The sequence below is a fragment of the Heterocephalus glaber genome, unplaced genomic scaffold (assembly GCF_053883595.1).
Source record: "Heterocephalus glaber isolate CG9 unplaced genomic scaffold, H.glaber_assembly_v1.0 deba00001761, whole genome shotgun sequence".
Classification (NCBI taxonomy): Eukaryota; Metazoa; Chordata; class Mammalia; order Rodentia; family Bathyergidae; genus Heterocephalus; species Heterocephalus glaber.
In genome coordinates, this window is record NW_028258458.1 from 3,021,392 (window position 1) to 3,042,468 (window position 21,077).

Below are 21,077 nucleotides of genomic sequence, written 5' to 3' on the forward strand. Positions count from 1 at the left end.
TCACAGTTCTGCAGCCGGGTCAGACACTCCCCAGCCTCAGACTCGACCCTCACCCGCCCGCTGCCTCTCCTCCAGGCCCAGCTTCCCTCAGCCTTTCCATGTCCTCAAACCCCCTTACACACGGTGCCCCCAGGCCCAGCAAGGCCAAGGTTTTGCCTGCGACCACCTCCCAGCAGGAGGGGCGTGCGGACACCAGCTGGGCACCCCGTGGGCGTGCAGTGAATGTGGGTCGGGCAGGAGGAGAGCCAGGGCCCCGACCTGCTGACCTGGTGGCTTAGAGTTAGGCCTAACCCTGAGCAGAACTGATGGAGAAACTGAGGCTCGGAGAGGGTCACCGACCGCGGGGTGCTTCCGACTTAGGTCTCCGCTGCCCCAGCAGCCATGTCCTCCCCCAAGGGCAGCCTCCCCGACACAGACCCTGGCCAGGCGGAGGCTGGGAAGCTGAGAGCAGGGTCCCCTGGCCACCCCCAGGCCGCAGAGGAAGCTAGAGGCGGGGGAAGCCACGGAAAGGCGCCAAGGGGACTCTGGCCGGCGGCTTTCCCAGCCCCAAGCCTCAGTTTCCTTGTCTCGTAAGTGGACGCGGGGCAGCCCCAGCCTCCGGGTCCGCGCGGAGGGGACCGGGCCGGTGCAGTGGCGCAGGCAGGGTCCACGCTGCCCCCTTACTGCTCGAAGCCCGGAACGGCTCCTGCAGCCCGAACGTATGGTGGGCGCTGGGCGCAGGCCGCTGCCGATCCCGTTCAGACAGCGCGGCTGGGGGGACCCGAGCGCACCGCCCCGGCCCCCGGGCCCTCGCCTGCAGCCTTAGTTTCCCCGTGTGTCACCTGGGGACAGCCCCCTTCTCCTGGCGGGCACAGCACTCCGAGAGGCATCGTGCAGAGGGCGCGACCTGAGCACGCCCCGCCCCTGCCTCAGTTTCCCCCGCCCCGCGGGGGCCCGCCCAGGCCCGGGCAGCGTCCACCCCGCCGCACCCACACGGCCCGCCCCCGCGGGGCCTCACCTGGAGCCCGCGGCGCCGCAGGAGGCTCGGCTCGTCCATGGCCCGCTGTCCGCGCCGGCCCCGCCCCCGGCCCCGCCCCGGCCTGCCGGGCCCCACCGCCTCGCGCCATTGGCCAATCCGGTCATCTGACGCCATTGCCCCGCCCCCGCCAGCCTGCCCAGTGGGAAGGCCCCGCCCAGGGGGTGGCCGAGCTGGCCCCGCCCCTCCAGGCCCTGTCCACCCGCAAAGCACTTAAGTAAACATATTTTGTTGTTGTTTTTGACACAGTGTCTCGCCACATAGTCCACGCTGCCCTTGAATTTATGGCAATCCTCCTGCCTCAGCCTCCCTCATGCTGTGATCACAGGCACGCGCCACCAGGCCCAGTAGAAGTGAGCATTTTTGCAGTGAATCTTCCTAGAGGTTAGAGAGCATTACTGATCCCCACTCTGCAGATTGGGAAACTGAGGGTCAGAGGGGTTCGTCAGGGTGCCGGAGCACACAGCCTGAGTGCAGAGGCGCCGGCCTCCAGGCAAACAGCAATTGCGAGGAATAATATTGTTAGATCATTTTCCTCACTAGTCCGAGTCTGCAGCACATAACGTTCACATCCCTTGTGCAGAGCTGGTGCAAGCACAGAGCGTATCCTTACCCCCTTTTCGTCTGCTCCCTCCCGGTCTCATCCTCTCCCCTCTGAGAAGACCCTTCTTCCTGCTTCCTGTCGTCAGCCTTGCTGGGCTCCTTGTTTACACTCTGGGTTTCTCCTGTAGGAGAAGCCATGCGATGTTAAAGCTTGTGAGAAATAATATTTTAGTATAACTTTTGTGTGTGTAGTACTGGAATTAAACACAAGGCCTTCGAACAAAAGGACATCCCCAGTCCCTGGCGTTAGCCAGACAAAGTGTGCACACCTGTAATCCCAGCACCCTGGCAGGCTGAGGCAGGAGGATCTCAACTCGGAGCCTAGCCTGGGCAGCTTAGTGACTTAGTGAGACCTTGTCTCAGAATAAAAAAAATTAAAAGGGCTGGAGATGTAGCTCAGTGAAAAGATTATGGGTTTATTCCCAGTACAGGGTACTGGAAAGAAAATAATGGAGATATTTATGATGGATAAAACATTGACCTTTTTTTGGTACCAGAGATTGAACTCAGAGCCTTGTGCTTACGAGGCAGGTGACAGCACCACTGAGCTACATCCCCGTCCCTGTTTTGTCTTGTTTTTGAGACAGGATCTTGGTACACAGTCCAGGCTGGCCTTGAACTCATTGAGATCCTCCTGCCTCAGCCTCCAGAGTGCTGGGATTACAGGTGTGTGCCACCATGCACAGCCCCAGTTGTTTTTTTTTTTTGTAACGGGGATCAAACTCCAGACCTTGCGCTTTCAAGGCAGACGGCAGAACCACTGAGCTAAATCCCCAGCCCCCATCCCCAGTTGTTTTAAGAGAATGAAAATTCACCAAAATTCTTTCTTCCCAAAAGAAATCCTGTTCTCACCAGAGGTCACTCCCTATGCCCTGCACCCAGCCCGTGGGGCCTTTTGTGTCTAGCTTCTTTCACTTCAGCCCATCTTTTTAAGATTCATCCATATGGTAGCAAATATTGGAGCTTCTTTCCTGTTCATGGCCAAGTAATATTCTGGAGTGTGGATGGAGCATGTTGTATGGATGGTCATTTGAGTTTCTTCATTCGCTCGGCTCCTCTGAAGAGAGCTGCTCTCTTTCGAGGAGTACAAGGTTTCCTGTGGAATGAGTTTTCAGCTCTCTTGGGGATGTACCTGGGAGTGGATTTCCTGGGCCATATGTTACCTCTATGTTTTAAATTTGTGACAAGCTGCCAGATTGTTTTCTAAAGCAGCCACCCAGTTAAACCTGCATTTCAGCAAACAATGAATAATTTTTCAGTGTAAGCATGTTTCCTGCCATACTTGGGGCATAGTTGTGGTAGAAAATGATGTGTTGAATTCCTAGCTTCACTGGCTGGCCTGCGTTTCACATAGCAACACTGCCATAAGTGAACTTCTGGTTCTAGCTTGATTCCTTCAAGTGACGGGAAGCCCGAATCTCACCATGACCAACTCTCACTGGCCAGTTCTGCCAGGAAGTTCGCATCTAATCCACATTAGGATGGGTGTGGGATACCGCATCTTTTATCTATGTCAGTCCCTTGTGATTGGCTCATGCTGGACATGTGATCCTGGCTCTCAGACAATTAGAACCTTACATTGGGACTTTGGCCAACAATTTAAGGAAAAGGGGATTCCCGGAACCTGAGGCTGGTGGGCTGCTGGAGGGACCGCCACCAGCGAGGTCTCAAATGCCCCTGTTGCACCTAGAGGAAACCTGCCCAGCAGTCCCTCCCTAATACCACCGAGGGCAGCAGGGAGTGTTTGTTGATTGACTGACTGACAATTTTCTTTGGTGAAGACCTGTGTCCTTCAGATTCTGCTTTGGATTCTCTTTGGCTTTCAGAGGGCACTGACTGAATGAACAAATTCATTTTTTTTGGTGAACTACATGTCCGTCTGTTAGCATTCCCTCACTGTGACAAAATACCAGAGATAAGCAGCTTGAAAAGAGGAAAGACTCATTGGGGCCCAGGGTTTCGGAGGTGTCAGCCCAGGGCTGCCCGGCCAGCTACTCTGGTCCATCCTGGTGGGGAGGGGCGTCCTGTTCCACTGGAGGCCAGGACTCAAAGCCAGAAGAGGATAGACCCAGCTACCAGGTCCCCAAGGCCACACGCCAATGACCTCCTTTCCGCTAGGCCCCGCCTCTTAAAGGCACGCACCTCTCAGTAGTATTGTAGGCTGGGAACTTACCATCCAAACTCTCCTTCCTTAGAGTCGGGGATTTAGCTCAGTGGTTTCACCTGCTGTGCAAGTGCAAGGATCTGAGTTCGATCCCCGGTACCAGAAAAACAAACACACTCTCCTTCCTGTCTCCATGAGGGGCTCAGGGAGTGTGGTCAATGAAGGAATTTTTACTTGATAACCTTCTGTGTATTCTTTAAAAACCCTCAAATGATCCAGCTGTTCGAAAGCCCTGATTAAGGAAAATCTTGATAAATGATGCCTTTAAGTGTGTTTATTAAATGAACGAAGCGATCTTCTCCTTGCCAATTCCTATTTATCCTGCAAAACCTGCTGTAGATGGCCCTTTGGCCGTAGGGAGGGAAGCTCGGCCTTCTGTGGGCTTAGCTCAAGGTCACTCTCCCCGAGAAGGCCCAGGCCGAGGGGGCGGAGATGCTTTGTGGTTCCTCCTGCAGCGCGGTTTCCGTTTCCGGGCCCCTGTGACGTGCTCCTTCCTTCTTGCCCCTGCCCCCAGCCTTCAGGGCATCTGAAAGTGAGGCAGATCTGGGAGTTTATTTCAACTAACCAGGGCCAAGAAGGAGCCCCTGAGTAGGGAGCAGGGTGTCACGAACCTCAGGCTGGGACCTCCATAAGGTCGGGAATTTGGATCACACCTGCCATGGGTCCCTAGTGCCCTGGAGCAGGGCGGGCCCTGCAACCTGGAGCTTGGGCCCCTGCACGCCCTCTCCCCCTCTCAGTAACTGAGCTGGGGACCTCCTCCAGGGAGCCCTCAGGGAGCCCTCCAGCCTCCTCCCCAGTCCCTCCAGACCCCCAAGGCTGTGGTCCTCCTTACCCAGGGCCCACTCTGACTTCGGGGTACCGGATGGAGCGGTGGGAAGGACAGAGGCCACGGTGGGGGCACCTGCAGCTGTGAGCATCACCCTGGCTGATGGGCAGGCCACAGTCACTGGGCACGGAGCCCTCATGCCCCCGCAGCCCATCCTGCAGCAGGGGAAACTGAGGCCCCGGAAATCTCATCTTTTTTGGGGGGGGGGTACCAGGGATTGAACTCGGGACCTTGCATTTGTGAGGCAGGCGGCGGAACGGAACCACTGAGCTACATCCCCGGCCCTTTCACCTTTGTGGGTGTGGAGGGAGCACCAGGAAGAGCTCGGGTCCTCCGGGGCTGTTGAAACCCATCTCCTGGCCTCTGGCTGGAGCCTCAGGTGGCCTGGCAGGCACCTCTGGACTCAGTTTCCCCATCTGTGAAATGGGGCTGGTGACAGTGTCTCCAGGAATGCGGCAGGGTCTCCACAGGATAAAGCAGGGGCATGGGTTTGGCATGAGCTCCAACCCTTCCTTCCATCTTCCTTTCAACTTTGTAATGGGGTCTTCCTAAGTAGCTGGGATGACCGACGTGTGCCACCACGGCCAGCTTCTTCCATCTGCCTCTGCTTCCTCCATCCCTGCCTCCCCATCTCCCTTTGTCCCCACTCATCTCTTGCAGCCTGCCCCTCCCTGGCCCTCCAGGCTGCTCCTACAGTGTCACAGGGTCCCCGCACCCACCGTGCCAGGAGCAGGACACTGTCCCTTTGTCCTGCAGGCACTGACCTCATGGCCCTTGGGGAGCCTGGCCCTGGCCAGTGCAGCTGCCCCTGCATCCAGGCTCAGCTCAGGAGGGGCCTCCCAAGCCTGCATCCGCCTGCCTGAGACTCAGTTTCCCCAGGAAAGAGCCTCCCTCCTCTCCTCAGTGCCCTGGGACTCCGTGAACATTTTTTCCTTTATGGGAAACACACATCTGAAAATTCACCATTAGAAAATAATTTAATTGAAAAAAAATTTAATTGTTAATTTTGAGTTACTAGAGATGGGACTCAGGGCCTTTGCACTGAGCTAGGTCCCTGGCGCCCTGTTTCCATTTTTATTTTGAGATGAGGTCTTGCTAAGCTGCCCAGGCTGGGCTCAAACTTGTCACCCTCCTGCCTCAGCCTCCCAGAGTGCTGGGATGACAGGCGCACGCCGCACACCCTATCTGTGTCCTGGACATTTCTCTTCCACAGGATCACACACTGTGTGGCCATGTGTCTGGCCACTGCCATTCCACGCTGCACCTCTGACACTGGTCCACGTGGCAGCGTGGACATTCTGGGACGCCCTGGAGCCTGGCGGGCAGCGAGGACAGTCAGAAACCACAAGGCTGGAGGCCGAGGAGAAACCTGGAGCCGCCCTCCAGGCAGCAGGGCGACCTCTGGCCTACATGTGGATTGGGACCCTGGCTCCGGCTCAGCCCCCGAGTCCCATGCCGAACCTGGCCCAGGCCACAGGGCGTCTCCCACACAGTGGGACCTTGGGCTCAGTCTCAGCCCCTTGGCGTTGCCCCGCGGTGGCTTTGTGGGCGAGCTGCCTTCCTGGGTTCCTCTTTCGCTTTGACTCCCTCAGAGGGAGGGGGTGTGACACTTTTTTCTTGGTCTTTTTTCTTGCTCGGCTTCAACATGTTCCGGGGAGGGCACAGGGCAGCTGGGGCCAAGGCTGCGCGTGGACCTGATGGGGAGGCAGGTGGCCTGGCTGTGCCTCCTCCTGCTCTTCTTGCTGTCCTGGCAGGGCGGTGAGTCCCCAGGCTGTGGTGTGGGAAGGCTGTGGACCGGGCTGGAGGCCTGGGTCCCCTCTGCGTGCCTCAGTCTAAGGGGGCTGGGGGCCCTGGAGGTGGAGAAAGACGGGGGGCCAGGGAGGGTGCTCACCCCTCTCCGGGAGTTGCAGGGTGGCCTTAGGGGACTTCTCTGTCCTGCTGGTGGCCCAGGATTCCCCCAGAGCATGATGTCACAGAGCACAGATGGATGGAAGGAGGAGTGGATGAAGAGATGGATGGGTGGGTGGGTGGATGGATGGATGGGTGGATGGATGAGTGGGCGGATGGATGGGTGGAGGGATGGATGGGTCGACAGTTGGTAGATGATGCATGGGAAAGCAGTGGACAGGCAGGTGAGGACTGGTTTGCAGACCCCCATGCCAAGACCCTGTTCCCTCCGTGCATGACCAGGGATGTCACTGTCTCTCGGTTGCCTCTGCAGGTGCCTGCAGGTCTGGTGGGTGCTGTTTTCAGGACCCGTCTTATCCGGATACAAACCCAGGTTTGAAGTGTGGGATGGAGGAAGGTGTCTGTGCTGGGCTCATCATGTTCAGGGAGGCTGAGGCAGGAGTATCGCTGGGGCTAGGAAGTTTGAGGCTACTCTGCCCAGCATAGTGAGGCCCATCTGTTTTTATAGCTGAGTGCCTACTATGTGCAGGCAGAGCTGCAGACAAGGCGATCTGCTGTGGGCCCACCTGTCCCCCAGCGCCTCGGCCTCAGATGGATGAGTGTAGCCTGCATCGGGTGACAGCTGTGGGAAACAGAGCCTGGGGAGGGCGGAGGGGACAGTGTTGGGTTGGCTGGTGGCCAAGGTGCTGCCACTGAAGGGGAAACTGGGGTGTCAAGATCTGGGGGCAACTCCATGGGGAGCACTTGCCTAGGATGGCTGAGGCCCTGGGCTCCATCCGGAGCGCCTGGGGCCTGTGCTGGGGAGGGGGCAGTTGTGCAACAGGTGATGCCCGAGTGGGGGCCAGGACCACAACAGGCTCAGACCGAGGTGACTCAAGGGTCTTGGGGTTCAGTGTGGGGAGGCCCCGCCCCTACTCTGAGGGCCCCCAAACCCTAAGGAATCCCTTGCAGGCTCCACCTCGGGCCCCCAGGACTTGAGCTGCTACCGAGTGTTCAACAACGCAGGTCACTACGAGTGCTCCTGGAGCTACGACGGCCCCCAGGTGGCGGTCAGCCACTTCCTGTGGTGCTGGTGAGTGTGCTGCCCGGTTCCCCACCCGCCCGTCCCTGAGCCCTGGCTCCTGCCCCCTCCCGCTCTGTGCCCACTTGCACAGGAGTAACCTCAGCGGGGACAGTGCCCTCCCCAACTTCCAGTCTCATCTAGGGAAGGAGGTGGGGCTTGTGGGAGTCAGTGTGCATGGGTGGCCATGAGGGTCTGTCTGGTCTTTCCCTCACCCACACCCTCACCCCTCCACCCACCCATCCACCATCCATGCACCATCCATGCACCATCCATGCACCCATCCATGCACCATCCATGCACCATCCATGCACCATCCATGCACCATCCATGCACCATCCATGCACCATCCATGCACCCACCCATTTCTTCTTTCCCTGTGCACCAGCCCATGCTGAGAGATTCTGGGGTCTCTCAAACTCCTGAATCCTAGACTGATTTCCAAAAAACTCAAGGCTGGGGAGATTGGATTTAGAGAGAGTTAGAAAGGGCCCCACTCCTATAAGTCCAATGATTCAGAAGGCTGAGGCAGGAGCATCACGTATTTAAACTCAGCTATTTAGCAAGACCTAAAAAATAAATAAGCAGAAAAGGATGAAGATGCAGCTCAGTGTGATGGCCCTGGATTCAGTCCCTGGTACCACAGAAAGCAAGACCAGATCAGGGAGAGGAAAGGGGGGCGGGAGGGAACCCTGGTCCCTGCCGGGCTCAGCAGCACCACTCGTTCCCACAGCTTTGGCAACAGGTCCTGCTGCTACTTCCCCGCGGGCCCGGCCACCCGGCTGCAGTTCTCCGACCAGGACGGGGTGCCTGTGCTCAGCAACGTCACGCTCTGGGTGGAGTCCCAGGCCGCCAACCGGACGGAGAAGTCGCCTGCGGTCACCCTACGGCTGCACGAATGGGGTCAGCGCCTCGCCCCGCCCCGCGGCCTCCCACGCCCCAGCCTCACCCCTTCCCGCGCGGTGGCTTCCCCTGCTCCTGGCCGCAGAGCTGCTGGGCCCTGCTGGGCGTCCGTGCTGACTCAGCAGGTCTGCAGCTCCTGGCCTGGGGCTGTGGGGTGCGGGTGGGGGCGGGGATGTGGGCAAAGCCCTGGAGGTTGCAGCCCAGCCGGGGAAGCCCCACTTTGGGCACCAAAAAGTGAGTCGATAGGAACAATATTGTACTGGAACACAATTGCTTTATGTATTTATTTTTGGTCTTTTGAGACAGGTTCTCCCTATGTAGCCCAGGCTGGCCTTGAACTTGTGGCCATCCTCCTGCATCAGCATCCCAAGTGCTGGGGTCACAGGCCTGCACCACCACGTCCGGGTTCCACTGCAATAGATCTATGTGTTTTTCTTCAGGGGAGCTGGGGATAAGAGCCAGGGCCTCGCATGCACCTGGCAAATGCTCACCCCCCAGCTGCACTTCCAGTCCATAATACAATATTTGTTTCAAACAATTTAAATTGAAGCCTCCCCCCAAAATCCATGGCCAGCAAAATATTGATGTGTCACCCAAAGCTGAGCACCGTGGTGTATACCCGCAATCCCAGCTCCGGAAATGTGGTGAGACCCTGTCTCAAAATAAAATGCATAAAAAGGGCTGGGGCTGGGGCTCAGCGGCAGAGCGCCTGTCTAGCATGCATGAGGCCCCAGGTTCCATCCCCAGCACCGCGAAGGAGAAGAAAATGTTTGAGTACATAGCAACAAAACAGCCAGGTGGTTACCAGGGGCAGGGTTGGGGAGGAAACGGAGATGAAGGCCAAGCATACAAACTTGCAGGGGTGTAGTATAAGAGGATCTAGAGATCTGATGAGAGTAGATCTGTTCAGGTAACTACAAGAGGGGGTGGGTGTGTTTCATAGCTTCCTAGAGTAGTCATTTTGCTGTCACTGTGCATATCAGTGCACCGGGTCATACACTTTGTACAATATGGAGGAGGAGGTCAGGTACGGGGTGATCAAGATGCAGCCAGCGCGTTTGTCTCTCAGTCAAGCTCCTTGCAATGGGTCTGGCTTAGATTTCCAAAAAATACTCAATTACCTGCTGGCCAGCAGTTTATAGGAGTCCCTGTCTTGGGACAGCTCTCTGGCCATGGGAATTAATATTGTAAAGGCATTTGCACCTCCAGGAGCCTGTGTACAAATCCTCTTCCTCGACCCTTTTTATTTTTTTCACTCAGTACTAGGGATTGAACCCAGGGCCTTCACACTGACCTACATCCCCAGCCCTTTTCTTTCTTTCTTTTTTTTTGGCACCAGGGATCGAACTCAGATCCTTGTGCTTGCAAGGCAAGTGGCGGAACCACTGAGCTAACTCCCTGGCCCTTCTTTCTTTTTTTTAAATTTTGAGATGAGGTCTTGCTAAATTGCCTGGGCTGGACTTGAAAAATGGGACCCTCCTGCTACAGTCTCCCAAGTGGCTGAGGTCACAGGTGTACCCCTGGCTTCTCTTGACTGAATCACAGAGTTCTAGGCTCAGCTGGGACCTGCCACGGCGCCCTGACTCTCGTTTGGGGACACAAGTGGCTCCCCTGGGCCAGAAGGGACTGGGCAGAATTCCCAGCTGCCCCTCCCAGTGTCCCCTCTGCTTCCAGTGCGATACGACCCCCCGCCAAGAGCGGCCAGGACGTCCGTGTCCCGCGGGCAGCTGAGGATGGAGTGGGAGACCCCCAAGAACAGCGTCCAGCTGCAGTTCCGCCGCCGCAAGCCCGGCGGTTCGTGGGAGTTGGTGAGTTTGTTTCCTGGGTCAAAGGGGCACCCATCTCCTCAGCTGCACCCCACGTGCGGGCCCCCAGGTCTCTGGGGCACGCGGCTCCGACTGGGACCTTTCCTGGTCTTGAACCCTCTGTGGCTCCCCGATACCCAAGGCAGCAGCGGGTCCTCAGCCTTGCGCTCCCGCTGACCCTGCCGTCTCCCGTCCCGACCCCCCTGGGCCAGGGTCACACCCCTTGCTGCAGCCGCAGCCTCAGCCCCGCCTTGCCCAGGCGCCGCACCCCAGCCTCAGTTTCCCCAGAAGGTACAGCCGGAGACCAGGCCGGGGCTGGTGGTGCGGGGCCTGAGAGGTGCCAGCCCAGCCCGGCCTAGTGACCTAGGGAGGACCCTAAGTAGAGACGGACGGGGCCGGGACGCAGCGCGGCCCCAGGAGAGGGGGAAGGGAAGAAGCCGCGGCCGCGTCACCGAAGGTCTCTTTGCAGGGCGACTGCGGCCCGCAGGACGAGCCCGGCTCAGGTGAGGCCGCGCCCGGGGGCCGCCGGCTTTGCCTTTGCGCAGTGGCGTGGCCGAGCGCAGGTGCCGACGCCCGCCTTCCGCAGGGTCCTGCCGGTGCCCCCTGGAGGCGGACGCGGCCCAGGAGTTCCAGTTCCGGTGGCGGCGGCGGCCGGGGTCTGGGGCCCCCAGAGGCCTCTGGAGCGCCTGGAGCGACCCCGAGTGCGCCCCGCCCGGTGAGCGGGGGCGGGGGGCGAGGTCTCGGGCGCCGCCGGGGTCACCGCGGCCGGCCGGGTCCCCTCATCCCCGTCTGCCCCGCAGGGAGCCTCCCGCAGCCCGAGGCGACTCTGGAGGTGGCGGAGCTGGGCCGGGACGGGCGGCGTCGGCTGCGCGTGCAAGGGCAGGTGCGGGCGGCCTGGGGCCTGGCGGCGGGGGTGCGTGTCTGGCCACGTGGGTAACGGGGAGCCACGGAGCGGGCGTGAGCAGAAGAGGGCGCTGTGGGCACCGGCCGCCCGCTCCCTCAGGCCTGTACGGAGTGGCCCCCAAGGCCTTTTTATTTTTCATTTCGAGACAGGGTCTCGCTAAGTTGTCCAGGCTGGGCTCGAACTTGTGGCCTTCCTGCCTCAGCCTCCCAGAGTGCTGGGGCCCGGGCGCTCCCCTGGGGAATGGACTGTGGGGGTTAGATGAAGCCAGAGGCCGGAAGGAGAGGACGGGGCCGAGGCAGCGCGCGTCCCTACGCCTCCTGTCCCCCGCAGCCCCCGCAGCCCCAGCTCCCGGACGGCTGTCGCGGGACCGAGTCCGGGGCCCAGGTCACCTACTTCCTGAGGCTGCGCATGCGGTCCTGCCCCTGCCAGGCCAAGCCCACGCGGACCCTGCGCCTGGAGAAGCGCAAGATCTTCCTCTCGGGCGGCGCCTACGACGTGGCCGTCCTCTCGAGGACCCGCCTGGGCTGGGGCCCCAACCAGACGTGGCTCGTCCCTGCCGTCCCCGCCGTGCCTGCTGCCCACACAGGTGCCCGTGGGAGGGGGCCTTGGCTCGGTCAGGCCACACCGAGAGGCGGCAAACAAATAGAGGGGTGTCGAGGCTCAGTGACAGAAGTCCATGGGTGAGCTGGGGACAGCCTGACACTCAGGAGGCTGAGGCGAGAGGATCTGAAGTTTGAGTCCAGCCTGGACTCTGGAAAGACCTTGTCTCAAAAAAGGACACAAAATGTTACAATCCTCCCTCCCTAACAGGGTCTCGCTATGTAGCCCAGGCTGGTCTCGAACTCGTGGCCATCCTGCCCCAGCCTCCCGAGTTCTGGGATGACAGGCATGTGCCACCATGCCTGGCTTCTGGGGGCACAGCCAGCGTGGGTGGCCTGGCCTTGCCAGGTGGCGCCACGGGGGCTCTGCGGTGGAGGAGCTATGGGCCCCGGGCCAGGTTGGGCGGGGGGCGATGGAGGAGAGGCCAAGGCCGCCCCACGTGACTCCTGTGTCCCCCAGACCCCGGGGCCCTGAATGTCAGCACAGGGGCCAGTGGCTTCACGGTGCGCTGGGTGGCGCAGGCCCCGGGTGTGACCCACTGCGTGGAGTGGCAGCCGTTTGGCCCAGACGCGGCCCCCAACTGCATGGTGCTGTCATCGCAGGACCCGGGCCCAGCGGGATCAGGTACAGTAGGTGAGGAGCAGCCTCTGCCCTGTCGTGCGTCTCGGGGCTCCGGGGACGGCCAGGTGGGTGTGCGGGGCCCATGGAGCTGTCACCTCATCCCAGACCACGCCCAGGGCAGTGGGGCACCTCAGGCGACGACTCGCACATCCCTGTGTTTGCAAGGACTCAGCCCGCCAGGGGAGGTGGCGTTCAGCAAGGTGCTGGGAACTCTGTAATGAGGCCTGGGGCAGGGGGCGCTTGTGTGGCCCACATAGCTGCTGCCCTCTTCTTAGCTTCTGCACTGGCCCTAGCCCAAGACCCAAAGTCACAGCTTCAGCCTGGACCTGGTGGAGCCTCCAGCCTGAGAGAACACAGCTGGATACAGACAGCCCTGTCCCCAAGGAGCAGATGAGGACACCTCTAGGAAGTGCATAGGAAAGTGACCCTCTAGGAAGGGGCATTGGTGCACGGGCTTTGAAGTATGAGTAGGAGTTTTCTAGGTATTTCTAGCAGATGGTCAGGATACCACAAAGCCTAGAGGTCAGAACTCAGTCTAGTTGGTGGGTGAGCCCTTGTCTGTCCTCTCAGTGACTCATAGCTGGAGCCCAGCTCTGGGGGTGATGGGGCAGGACCAGTGTTACCACGTCACCATCTTCACCTCTGTGCGCCCAGAGAAGGCCACGGCATGGTCCACCGCGCTGTCCACCTACTACTTCTGGGGCAACGGTGAGTGGCCCTAAGTGCTGGGAAAGGGTACCAGGCCCTGGGTGGAAGCTGGACACACGGACATCGGCTCACAGTGGACACGAAAGACCCCATGAGTGGGCGTCACCCGCTGTAAAGATGGGGAAACTGAGGCCAAGAGTCGGGATAGCCAACAGGCTCGGGGTCCGTGCAGGGGGGCACGTGGGAGGCTTCGCAGCGCGGGGCGGTGACGAGGACTTTGTGCCATTGCAGCGTCGGTGGCCGGGACCCCGCCACATGTGTCGGTGCGAAACCACAGCAAGGACTCTGCGGCCGTGGCCTGGGCTCCATCCCCAATGCATGGCTGCCCCGGTGTCCTGGCAACCTATGCTGTGCGTTGTGTGGGGGACGGCGGCCACGAGGCAGGTTCGCTGCCCCTGCCTGGCCTCTGTCTCCCCATGCTTCAGATCAGGGAATTGGGCCGGGCGCGGTGGTGCACGCTTGTAGTCTCAGCACTTGGGAGGCTGAGGCAGAAGGGCTACAAATTCCAGCCTGGCCTGAGCAACTTACCGAGACTCTGTGTCTCTGAGTTCAATCCCCAGTACTGAAAACACAAATCACCCCTCACAGAGTGGCTCGTGGCACCCAGCGAGACCCAAGTCACCCTCCAGGGCCTGCGACCTGGCACCACGTACACGGTGCAGGTGCGCGCGGACACGGCGTGGCTGCAGGGCACCTGGAGTCCGCCCCAGCGCTTCAGCCTTGGTGAGCTCCCTGCCCTGGGCTTCTTTCCTCCCGGGGCTCCCTACTGCCCTTAGGAGAAGGTACCAGCTAGATCTGCTCCCACCTCCCCTGGCTACTTGGAAAAGATTGAGGCACCATGCCCAGCTACTTGGACAATTTGTTTTCTGGTTGCCAAGCTCCTATTCATCCTTCAAAACCCAGCTCAAAAGCTCCTTCCTCCAGAAAGCCTTCCCTGCCTGCTCCTGATCAACAACAATGGACCAACTGACATCAGAGTTTGGGGGCCTCCGTCGGGCTCTGCTTCCCCAGCCCAGGGGCTTCTGGGGAGGAGGAGGACAGAGCAGGGTTTGTACTCCCCACCGATGTCCCAGCCTCCCAGCGCTCCACTTACCCGGACTCTCGCACCCCAGCCCCTCAGGTGTCCCACGTACCTGTCCTGTCCGCGTCCTTGGGCAGCTTTGTGACCATCCTCCTGCTGGGCGCCCTGGGGTACCTCGGCCTGAGCAGGTAATATACGGCCCTCCATGTCCAGGACACGCCCTGTGTGTTTCCCAGAGGAAGAAACTGAGGTGGGGAACAAGTGATTTGCCGAGCAGAGGGGGGAGATGCGAGATCTGAACCTGCAAACCCACGTCCTCATACCTGCATGACCTGATGGCCATGAGTCCCAACGCTCAGGAGGCTGAGGCAGGAGGATCGCTGAGAGTCCAAGGCCAGGCTGGGCTACGTAGCGAGACCCTGTCTCAAAAAAACAAAAACAAAACAGAAAAAACCCTTATGGCCAGGAAAAAAAATCTACGCCAGAGCAATGAAGCAGGAAGAGGAGGCCGGCAGAGCGCTTCGCTGACCTGGCCTTTTCTTTCCAGGGCTGCGCGGCACCTGTGGCCGCCCCTACCCACACCCTGTGCCAGCACTGCCGTGGTGTTCCCGAGCAGCCAAGGGAAGCAGGTAAACTCTCCCTTTCAAATATCAGCTCTTGGTTCTTTTTTGTTGTTTTGTTTTGTTTTTTGAGACAGGGCCTTGCTATGTAGCTCAGGCTGGCCTCCAACTCGCAGCCATCCTGCCTCAGCCACCCAGCTTTGGGTAGGGCAGCCTCGGGCTTTCCCCAGGGGAAACAGGCTTTCCTCCACGGACTAGCAACAGTCTCAAGACCATCACTGATTGGTCTAGCTGAGGTCACATGCTTATGTATGACCCCCCCCCAAAAGCGGAAACCAGGGGCTATAATGCTGATTGGCTGAGCTTGGATCATGTGCCCATTGGGGGCGTGACCAACTGCCCCAGTTATAAAAGGAAGGGTCTTTCCGAAGGGAAATAGGGTGCTGTCCTGGGGGGCAGGCCGATGCTCTCTGAGGGAGACCCGCCTCGGGTTGGGTGGAGGCGGCAGAGACCCAGCCCCCTCCATCCTGGCCCCACCCCCAGCCTTGGCCCCGCCTCCCTGCCCGCAGTGCCTGTGGAGCACCCCGGTGGACTTCGCGGAGGAGGCGTCCCCGCCAGAGACGCTGGTGGTGGAGATGTGCGGGGTCGAAGGCGAGGCGGCGAGGCCAGAGCCGCCCCGGGACTCCCAGCTGGCGGTGCTGGAGCCCGCCGGGGCCGCCCGCGCCCCCAGGGCCCCGCTGCTCCTGGGGGACCTTGGCTGGAGGCGCCCCGCGCCCGGAGACCCGTGGTGGGCCTGGGGGCTCGGGGACGGGGCGCCCGCGTCCTAGAAGACGATGCGACCCCCGGCTGGTTAGTGGGCGCCCGCCGCTGTGCAGCCCGCGTTGCCCCACGTCCCGCGAGGGGGCCGGGCCGGCCAGGGGGTCCCCCAAGCCCGCCTCAGTCTGACCCTGTGACTGCCGCTGCGTGGGAGACCTGATACACAGCCCCGAATGCGCTGCTCCCAAGCGCCCCTGCCCGGGCCCCGGCTCCCTGCGGGGCACGCGCGACGGCTGTCCCCTTCGCGGCCACCAGGGGGCGCCCGCGCCTCGCGTCTCCGCCTCCCGCCCTCTCCGCCGCCCTGGTTCACAAAACGCGCTTTTCCGGTTTCAGAGCCCAGCAGAGTTACAAACCGGGACCGCTGCCACCGCTGCCGTTTGTGGCAAGAGGGGCTGGGGTTTAGGCGAAGAGAGCGCGGGGCCCGGAGGAGCCCAGCACCCGCTCCTCGGAAGCATCAGTTTCCCCAAGGGAAACATCTAGATGGGGAGACAGGGTTGGGGACGTAGCTCAGGGGCGCCGAGCCTGCCTGGCAAGCGCAAGGTCCTGAGTTCCATCCCCGGTACCAAAAGAAAAAAATAAAACTGGTCTACATGGGGAAACAGATCGCAAAGGAACTTTGATTGGAAAGCCTGGGGACACAGTCGTCCTGCTTCCTGGGGAGGCTGGGTGCTCATGGGAGGCTCACTCCCGGCAGGAACCCTGCCCGGATCCCCCGGAAACAGCCAGAGAGTTAGTCACCTGGATCCAGCCAAGCCTAAACCCCAATCTTTCCACCCCTCACTCCCACTCTGCTGCCAGAAAATAACCAACGAGCTCTCTCAGGCTCTGCTAACCCAGCCCTAACACAGGCAGGTCTGCAGCAATCCTGTGTGGGTTGGGTCGACCTGGTCACCAGAGCCGCGGTCTGGTGATTATTTATTTATTTGTAGTGGTTCTTTGAGGTGCTGGGACGGAATCCAGGGCCTTGCAGGGGCCAGGCAAGGCTTACACTGAGCCGCACCTCAGCGGGCCCAATGTTTATTGAGCAACTGCTGTGTGAACAGTACTTGAGGGGCCTCTCAGCGCAGGTTCCTCAGCCCTTCCCAGGAGCTCTGGGATGGGAACTGGGCTGCCTCAGTTTACCGCCCAGGCACATCCAGCCTCACCTGCCCAGAGGCTCTGGGTTTGTGCAGCAAGGATGGGGGAAGGCTTCAGGAGGCGACCGGGAGACACAGCAGCCCCTGCCTCATGTCTGTGCCTCCAGACTTAGGCTCTTGGTCAGAAACAGAATTTGTGATTTTTTTGGGGGGGGGTACCGGGGATTGAACTCAGGTTTGGTTTTGTTTTTGGTTTTTTTTTGTCTCACTAAGGAGTCCCACTAAGTAGCTCAGGCTGGCCTCGAACTAAGTGTGATCCTCCTGCCTCAGCCTCCTGAGTGCTGGGATCCCAGGTGTTCACCATGGCCAACCCTGCTGTTGTTAAGATACACAGAATCCACACACCATACAATTTGCCCTTTAAAGTACAAAATTCAGTGGCTTCAGTAATTTAAAGGAGCCCCTTCCCGTGAGCCGTCCCTTCCCACCCCTCCCCAGCCCCTGGCAGTCACCAGTCTGCTTTCTGTCTCTGGATCTGCCTGTGCTGGGCATCTGGTGTCAGTGGGATCACACGTGGTGTGGCCTTGGGTGTCTGGCTGCTGTTACTCAGCACCATAGTTCCAAGGTCCATCCAGATTGTGGCATATATCAGTGTCTCTCCCTGTTCCCAGCTGAGTAGTATTCCACCAGTAGACAGACAGACCACCCTGTATCTGCTCACCACTGATGGGCCCCTGGCTGTTTCCACCTCTGGCTGCTGCCGGGTTTTGGTGGAAACATCTCCTGTCTTCAGCTCTCTTGGTCGGTACCTTGGAGCACAGCTGCAGGGACCTGGGTCATCCTGGGTGCGACCTGAGGAGGACTTGTGGGCTGTTTCCCGGCAGCTGCCTGTGGACTCCCTGCCAGCCACTGAGTGCGTCCAGCTCCCAAGGCCTTGCTGATGCTGTCGCTTTCCACAGGGTTTTGTTTCAGTTTGTGGTGCTGGGACCCGAGCCAGGGCGTCCCCGAGTGGCACCGCAGCCCCCCTGAGGGTTAGGAGGTGTCTGCCCAGGCCTCGTCATCAGGGCCCGCATCTGGAGCTGGCGATGCTTCTGCCTCCGCCGCCCAGGGTGCAGGCTGCAGGCTCCTTCTGCCTCTGTCCCCTCCCCCACGGGGTGCCCGCACCAGCTCTGTCCCCTCCGAGGCCTCCCACGGCCACGCGGAACCTTGGCAGGAACCCACCGCGCCTTCTGCTGCCCAAGCGCCGCTCCCCACCGCCGGAACGCAGGGCTCCTTCAGGAGGGGAAACAGAGGCACCGGGGTGCAGAGCCCCGGACCGGCCAGGTCCCCGCGCGCAGGGGTGGAGATGGCAGCGTGGTCTTTGTCCTCCTCGCCCGGCCTGGAGCCGCCCCTGGCTCCCGTCCCCGCTCCAGGCTGACCTTCCCGCCGAAACCGAAACACGGACGGCGGGAGTGACGGCGGGAGGGACGCCCGTGGCAGAGGAGGGGGATTCTCTCCCAGGAGCCCGGATGCTTGCTTCCCATCAGGGATGGCAGAAGGGGTCGCTCCTTCAGTCAACAAACGTCTCCCAGCTGGGCGCTAGTCCAGGCCTCCCCCTCCTCCATGCCCAGCCCGGGCTTCTCCCAGCCTCCGTTTACCGGCGGCTGCATGGCCCTCCTGGGGGGTGGAGAGGTGACAGGGCCGGCCCCGTCATGCTTGTAGTAGTGACAGTCACAAGAGTGTTGGGGGCACCAGGCCTCTGACCTCTGACCTCTGACCCCTGAGCCCAGCCCCGGCCTGTTTGCTCTAGAGACACTGCAACCCCGCCAGGGTGCGGATGTGGGGCAGAGCCGCCGGGGGCCCTCAGCCCTGGTCCCCTCTGCCCTTGTTTCGAGGACCCTCTGCGTCCTGGCCCTGGGGCCGGGTGTCTGAGCCTGGCCCGCACCCTGAGCCCCTCGCCGATCTCCGAACCCTGGCCGCAAGCTGGGACTCAGTGACCACCCAGGAGGGGCAGGGTCTGACCCTGGTCCCCACCCCAGGCCTTGCCACCTGGCCCGAGTCTGAACCCGGCACCTGCTGCCCTCTGAGCTGGGCAAGGCTTCGTCTCTCCGAGCCTCAGTTTCCCCATCGGGAAAGCAGGCTTGGTGGGCGGAGAGAATGGATCTATGTGAGGCTGAGTCAGGCTTCTCCCCCGGAAGTGGTGGAACCAAACCGAACTGAACCGCTCTGACAGAGGGGAAATGACAGAGATAAAATCAGAGCTGAGGACAGAGCTGGGCTGGCCTCAGGGCGGTGACTCAGCGCTTGTCCACCTAGCGCTTCCCAGGGTCCCTCCTGGGTGCCCCGAGCCCGACTGCCAGCCTCAGAGGCTCGCTTCCTTTCCCGGGAGGGGGCAGGCAGGCACCTGACGCTTGATGCTTCCCATGGCCCAAGTCCCAGCACGGGGGCTGGAAGCTCCCCTCTTCCTGCCGCAGGCCCAGCCTGGGCGGCCCTCCCTGGACACCTGCTGTCTCCCAGCTCCCTTCCCTCTGGCTCCTGCCTCCTCCAGCAGCCTGTGTCAGGCGGCACCGGCACCGGGTCGCTCCCCAGCTCCTGCACACCCTTGGGCTCCTCAGTGTGCCCAGTCAGAATCCTGACCCAGAGCCTCCTGGGCCAGGCTCTGCTCGGGGCTTGGGGACACAGCTGCACTCATCTGAATCCAATCCCCGCCCTCATGGGCTCCAGGTCTGGGGACCAGGAAGGGACAGGGGATGTTCAGCACCTGAAGAACTGTCAGCATTAGGTGCTTCTCATCAGCCCATGAATGGGGAGACAGGCTCAGGAGGGTGGAGTCGCCTGCCTGGCACCCCCACATCAGACCAGGCGGGGCAGCTTGGGGCTGCCAGGCAGTACACTGAGCCTGGATCGCTGCTTTTTATTATTCACTCAGTGAGTGTGTTTTGAGTGGTTACCAGGCACCAAGTGTTAACTCATTTAATCATCCTGCCCCTGCTGCAGGAGTCCATCTGCTGAACAACCCAGTATCAGACATTTCTGTTATTGAAGCCGCCCAGGTTGTGGCTATTTGTGAGGACAGAAAGGACAGGCCCTCCAATCCCATCCCCAAACAATAGCACCCCATCTTGCCCACCCCCATCTCTGACGCACACAGGCTGTGGGCAGGAAGAGCTGCCTCTCCCCTGAGGGCTTTCAGGGGGTGTAGACTGGGGACTCTGGTGGGCCCACAAACCCTGGTGGCTTTCTCCCAGTGTCAGGGCCTGCCACATGCCCCCAGCTTTCTGTAAACTTCCAGTAAGTCACCATGTTGGGAAACTTGGTGTCGCTGGATTTTGCAGCTCATTGGTGCTTGAATTTGCATCGAATCCCCAGCCGACCCTGAGCATCCCTTTGCCACCCACACCTACTCCTCCCATGGCCCTCTGAGCTCCCTGTGCTCTCCGTGCATTGTAGGAGCTCTCTTTGTATGTTTGATACTACTCCCGCCTCAGTTCAGTTCAGATGCTCTGACATACAGTGCAGTTATACCCTGGTAAATGAATAGTAAATAAAAAATGCATGGACTCTGCCTGACCTTCCACACAACCCAGATCAGCAGAAGAGCACATTGTGATCTGCCTCATGCAGTCCATCGCCTGCCTGGGAGCTGCACTCACTGCCGTGGCCTAGCAATGTGAGACAGCATCATGTCTCATGTTGGCTCTGGAATGCTCATGGCTCTGCACCACTATAAGGCCAAAACATCCCAATGCTGTACGCTGAACCATTGTAAGTTGGGGACTCCCTAGTTTGCAACTTATCTTTTCATTTTGGTTTTTTTCCAACACTGGGAATTGGACCAAGAGTGCACCTGCCCTACATTCCCCAGGCCCCGCCTTTAATTAATTAATTAATTAAGCAGTGCTAGGGGTTGAACCAAGAGCCTCATGCATGCTGTGCAAGTATTCCACTGCCACACCCCTAGCCTCTTTCGTTTCATTATTTTGAGACAGAGTTTTGCTAAAGTGCCCAGGCTAGCCTCAAACTTTCAATCCTCCTGCCTCAGCCTCCTGGGTGAGTAGCTGGAATTAAAAGCATGCACCTTGCACAAAGACCCAAGTTCGATCCCTGGTACCAAAAAAAAAAAAAAACTCTACACCTTGGGGCTGGGGATTTAGCTCAGTGGTTCCGTCGCTTGCCTCGAAAACGCAAGGACCCAAGTTCGATCCCTGGTACCAAAAAAAAGAAAAAGAAAAACAAAAAAGCATGCACCACCGATCCCAGCTCAAGGTGCCTACCCTTGATGTCAGCAAATTAACCAATCTTTCTGCATAGTCAGTGCCTGTTGGGTCTTGTTTGAGAAGTCTTCTTCCCTCAACTTTGCTTATATTTTCTACCAAGACCTTAAAGCTTTATTTAATTGTATATCTGTATCAAAACCAATATGGACTTGGGGTTGTATATGGTGTGAGTTAGGGAATCAATGTCATTGCTTTAACGTGGACCCCCTCTCCTATCCCTTATTGAGCTAG

General features: G+C 59.8%; 2 protein-coding genes and 1 long non-coding RNA gene across 10 annotated transcripts in view; 1 reads left to right on the forward strand and 2 right to left on the reverse strand.

The window, feature by feature from the left end:
- The window catches only part of Mast3 (microtubule associated serine/threonine kinase 3), a 26,385-nt gene extending 25,316 nt beyond the window's left edge, over positions 1-1,069 (reverse strand). For all 5 annotated transcript variants that reach the window (XM_021251193.2, XM_021251192.2, XM_087201838.1 and 2 more), the window contains exon 1: positions 998-1,069. In XM_021251193.2, coding sequence (XP_021106852.1) covers positions 998-1,036 — 39 coding nt within the window. In that variant the 5' untranslated portion in view covers positions 1,037-1,069. The remainder of the gene's footprint in view (positions 1-997) is intronic.
- The window catches only part of Il12rb1 (interleukin 12 receptor subunit beta 1), a 22,811-nt gene extending 6,698 nt beyond the window's left edge, over positions 1-16,113 (forward strand). The window contains exons 2-17 of one of the 4 annotated variants that reach the window (XM_021251196.2): positions 5,822-6,366; positions 6,830-6,889; positions 7,468-7,588; positions 8,310-8,479; positions 10,154-10,287; positions 10,754-10,787; positions 10,871-10,999; positions 11,085-11,167; positions 11,519-11,774; positions 12,248-12,421; positions 12,980-13,117; positions 13,349-13,501; positions 13,706-13,840; positions 14,230-14,326; positions 14,686-14,767; positions 15,268-16,113. In XM_021251196.2, the coding sequence (XP_021106855.2) occupies positions 6,306-6,366; positions 6,830-6,889; positions 7,468-7,588; positions 8,310-8,479; positions 10,154-10,287; positions 10,754-10,787; positions 10,871-10,999; positions 11,085-11,167; positions 11,519-11,774; positions 12,248-12,421; positions 12,980-13,117; positions 13,349-13,501; positions 13,706-13,840; positions 14,230-14,326; positions 14,686-14,767; positions 15,268-15,525 (2,085 nt within the window). In that variant the 5' untranslated portion in view covers positions 5,822-6,305 and the 3' untranslated portion in view covers positions 15,526-16,113. Of the gene's footprint in view, positions 1-5,821; positions 6,367-6,829; positions 6,890-7,467; positions 7,589-8,309; positions 8,480-10,153; positions 10,288-10,753; positions 10,788-10,870; positions 11,000-11,084; positions 11,775-12,247; positions 12,422-12,979; positions 13,118-13,348; positions 13,502-13,705; positions 13,841-14,229; positions 14,327-14,685; positions 14,768-15,267 lie in introns of all 4 variants that reach the window. The other 3 variants (XM_087201869.1, XM_087201870.1, XM_087201868.1) reach the window with 3 other exon arrangements.
- LOC110347296 (uncharacterized) lies at positions 14,177-14,855 on the reverse strand. Its single transcript, XR_002391822.2, has 3 exons — positions 14,668-14,855; positions 14,462-14,557; positions 14,177-14,359 (listed from the first exon to the last, which is right to left on the reverse strand). It is a non-coding gene; the product is annotated as an uncharacterized LOC110347296 (long non-coding RNA).
- Positions 16,114-21,077: the final 4,964 nt, after the last annotated feature.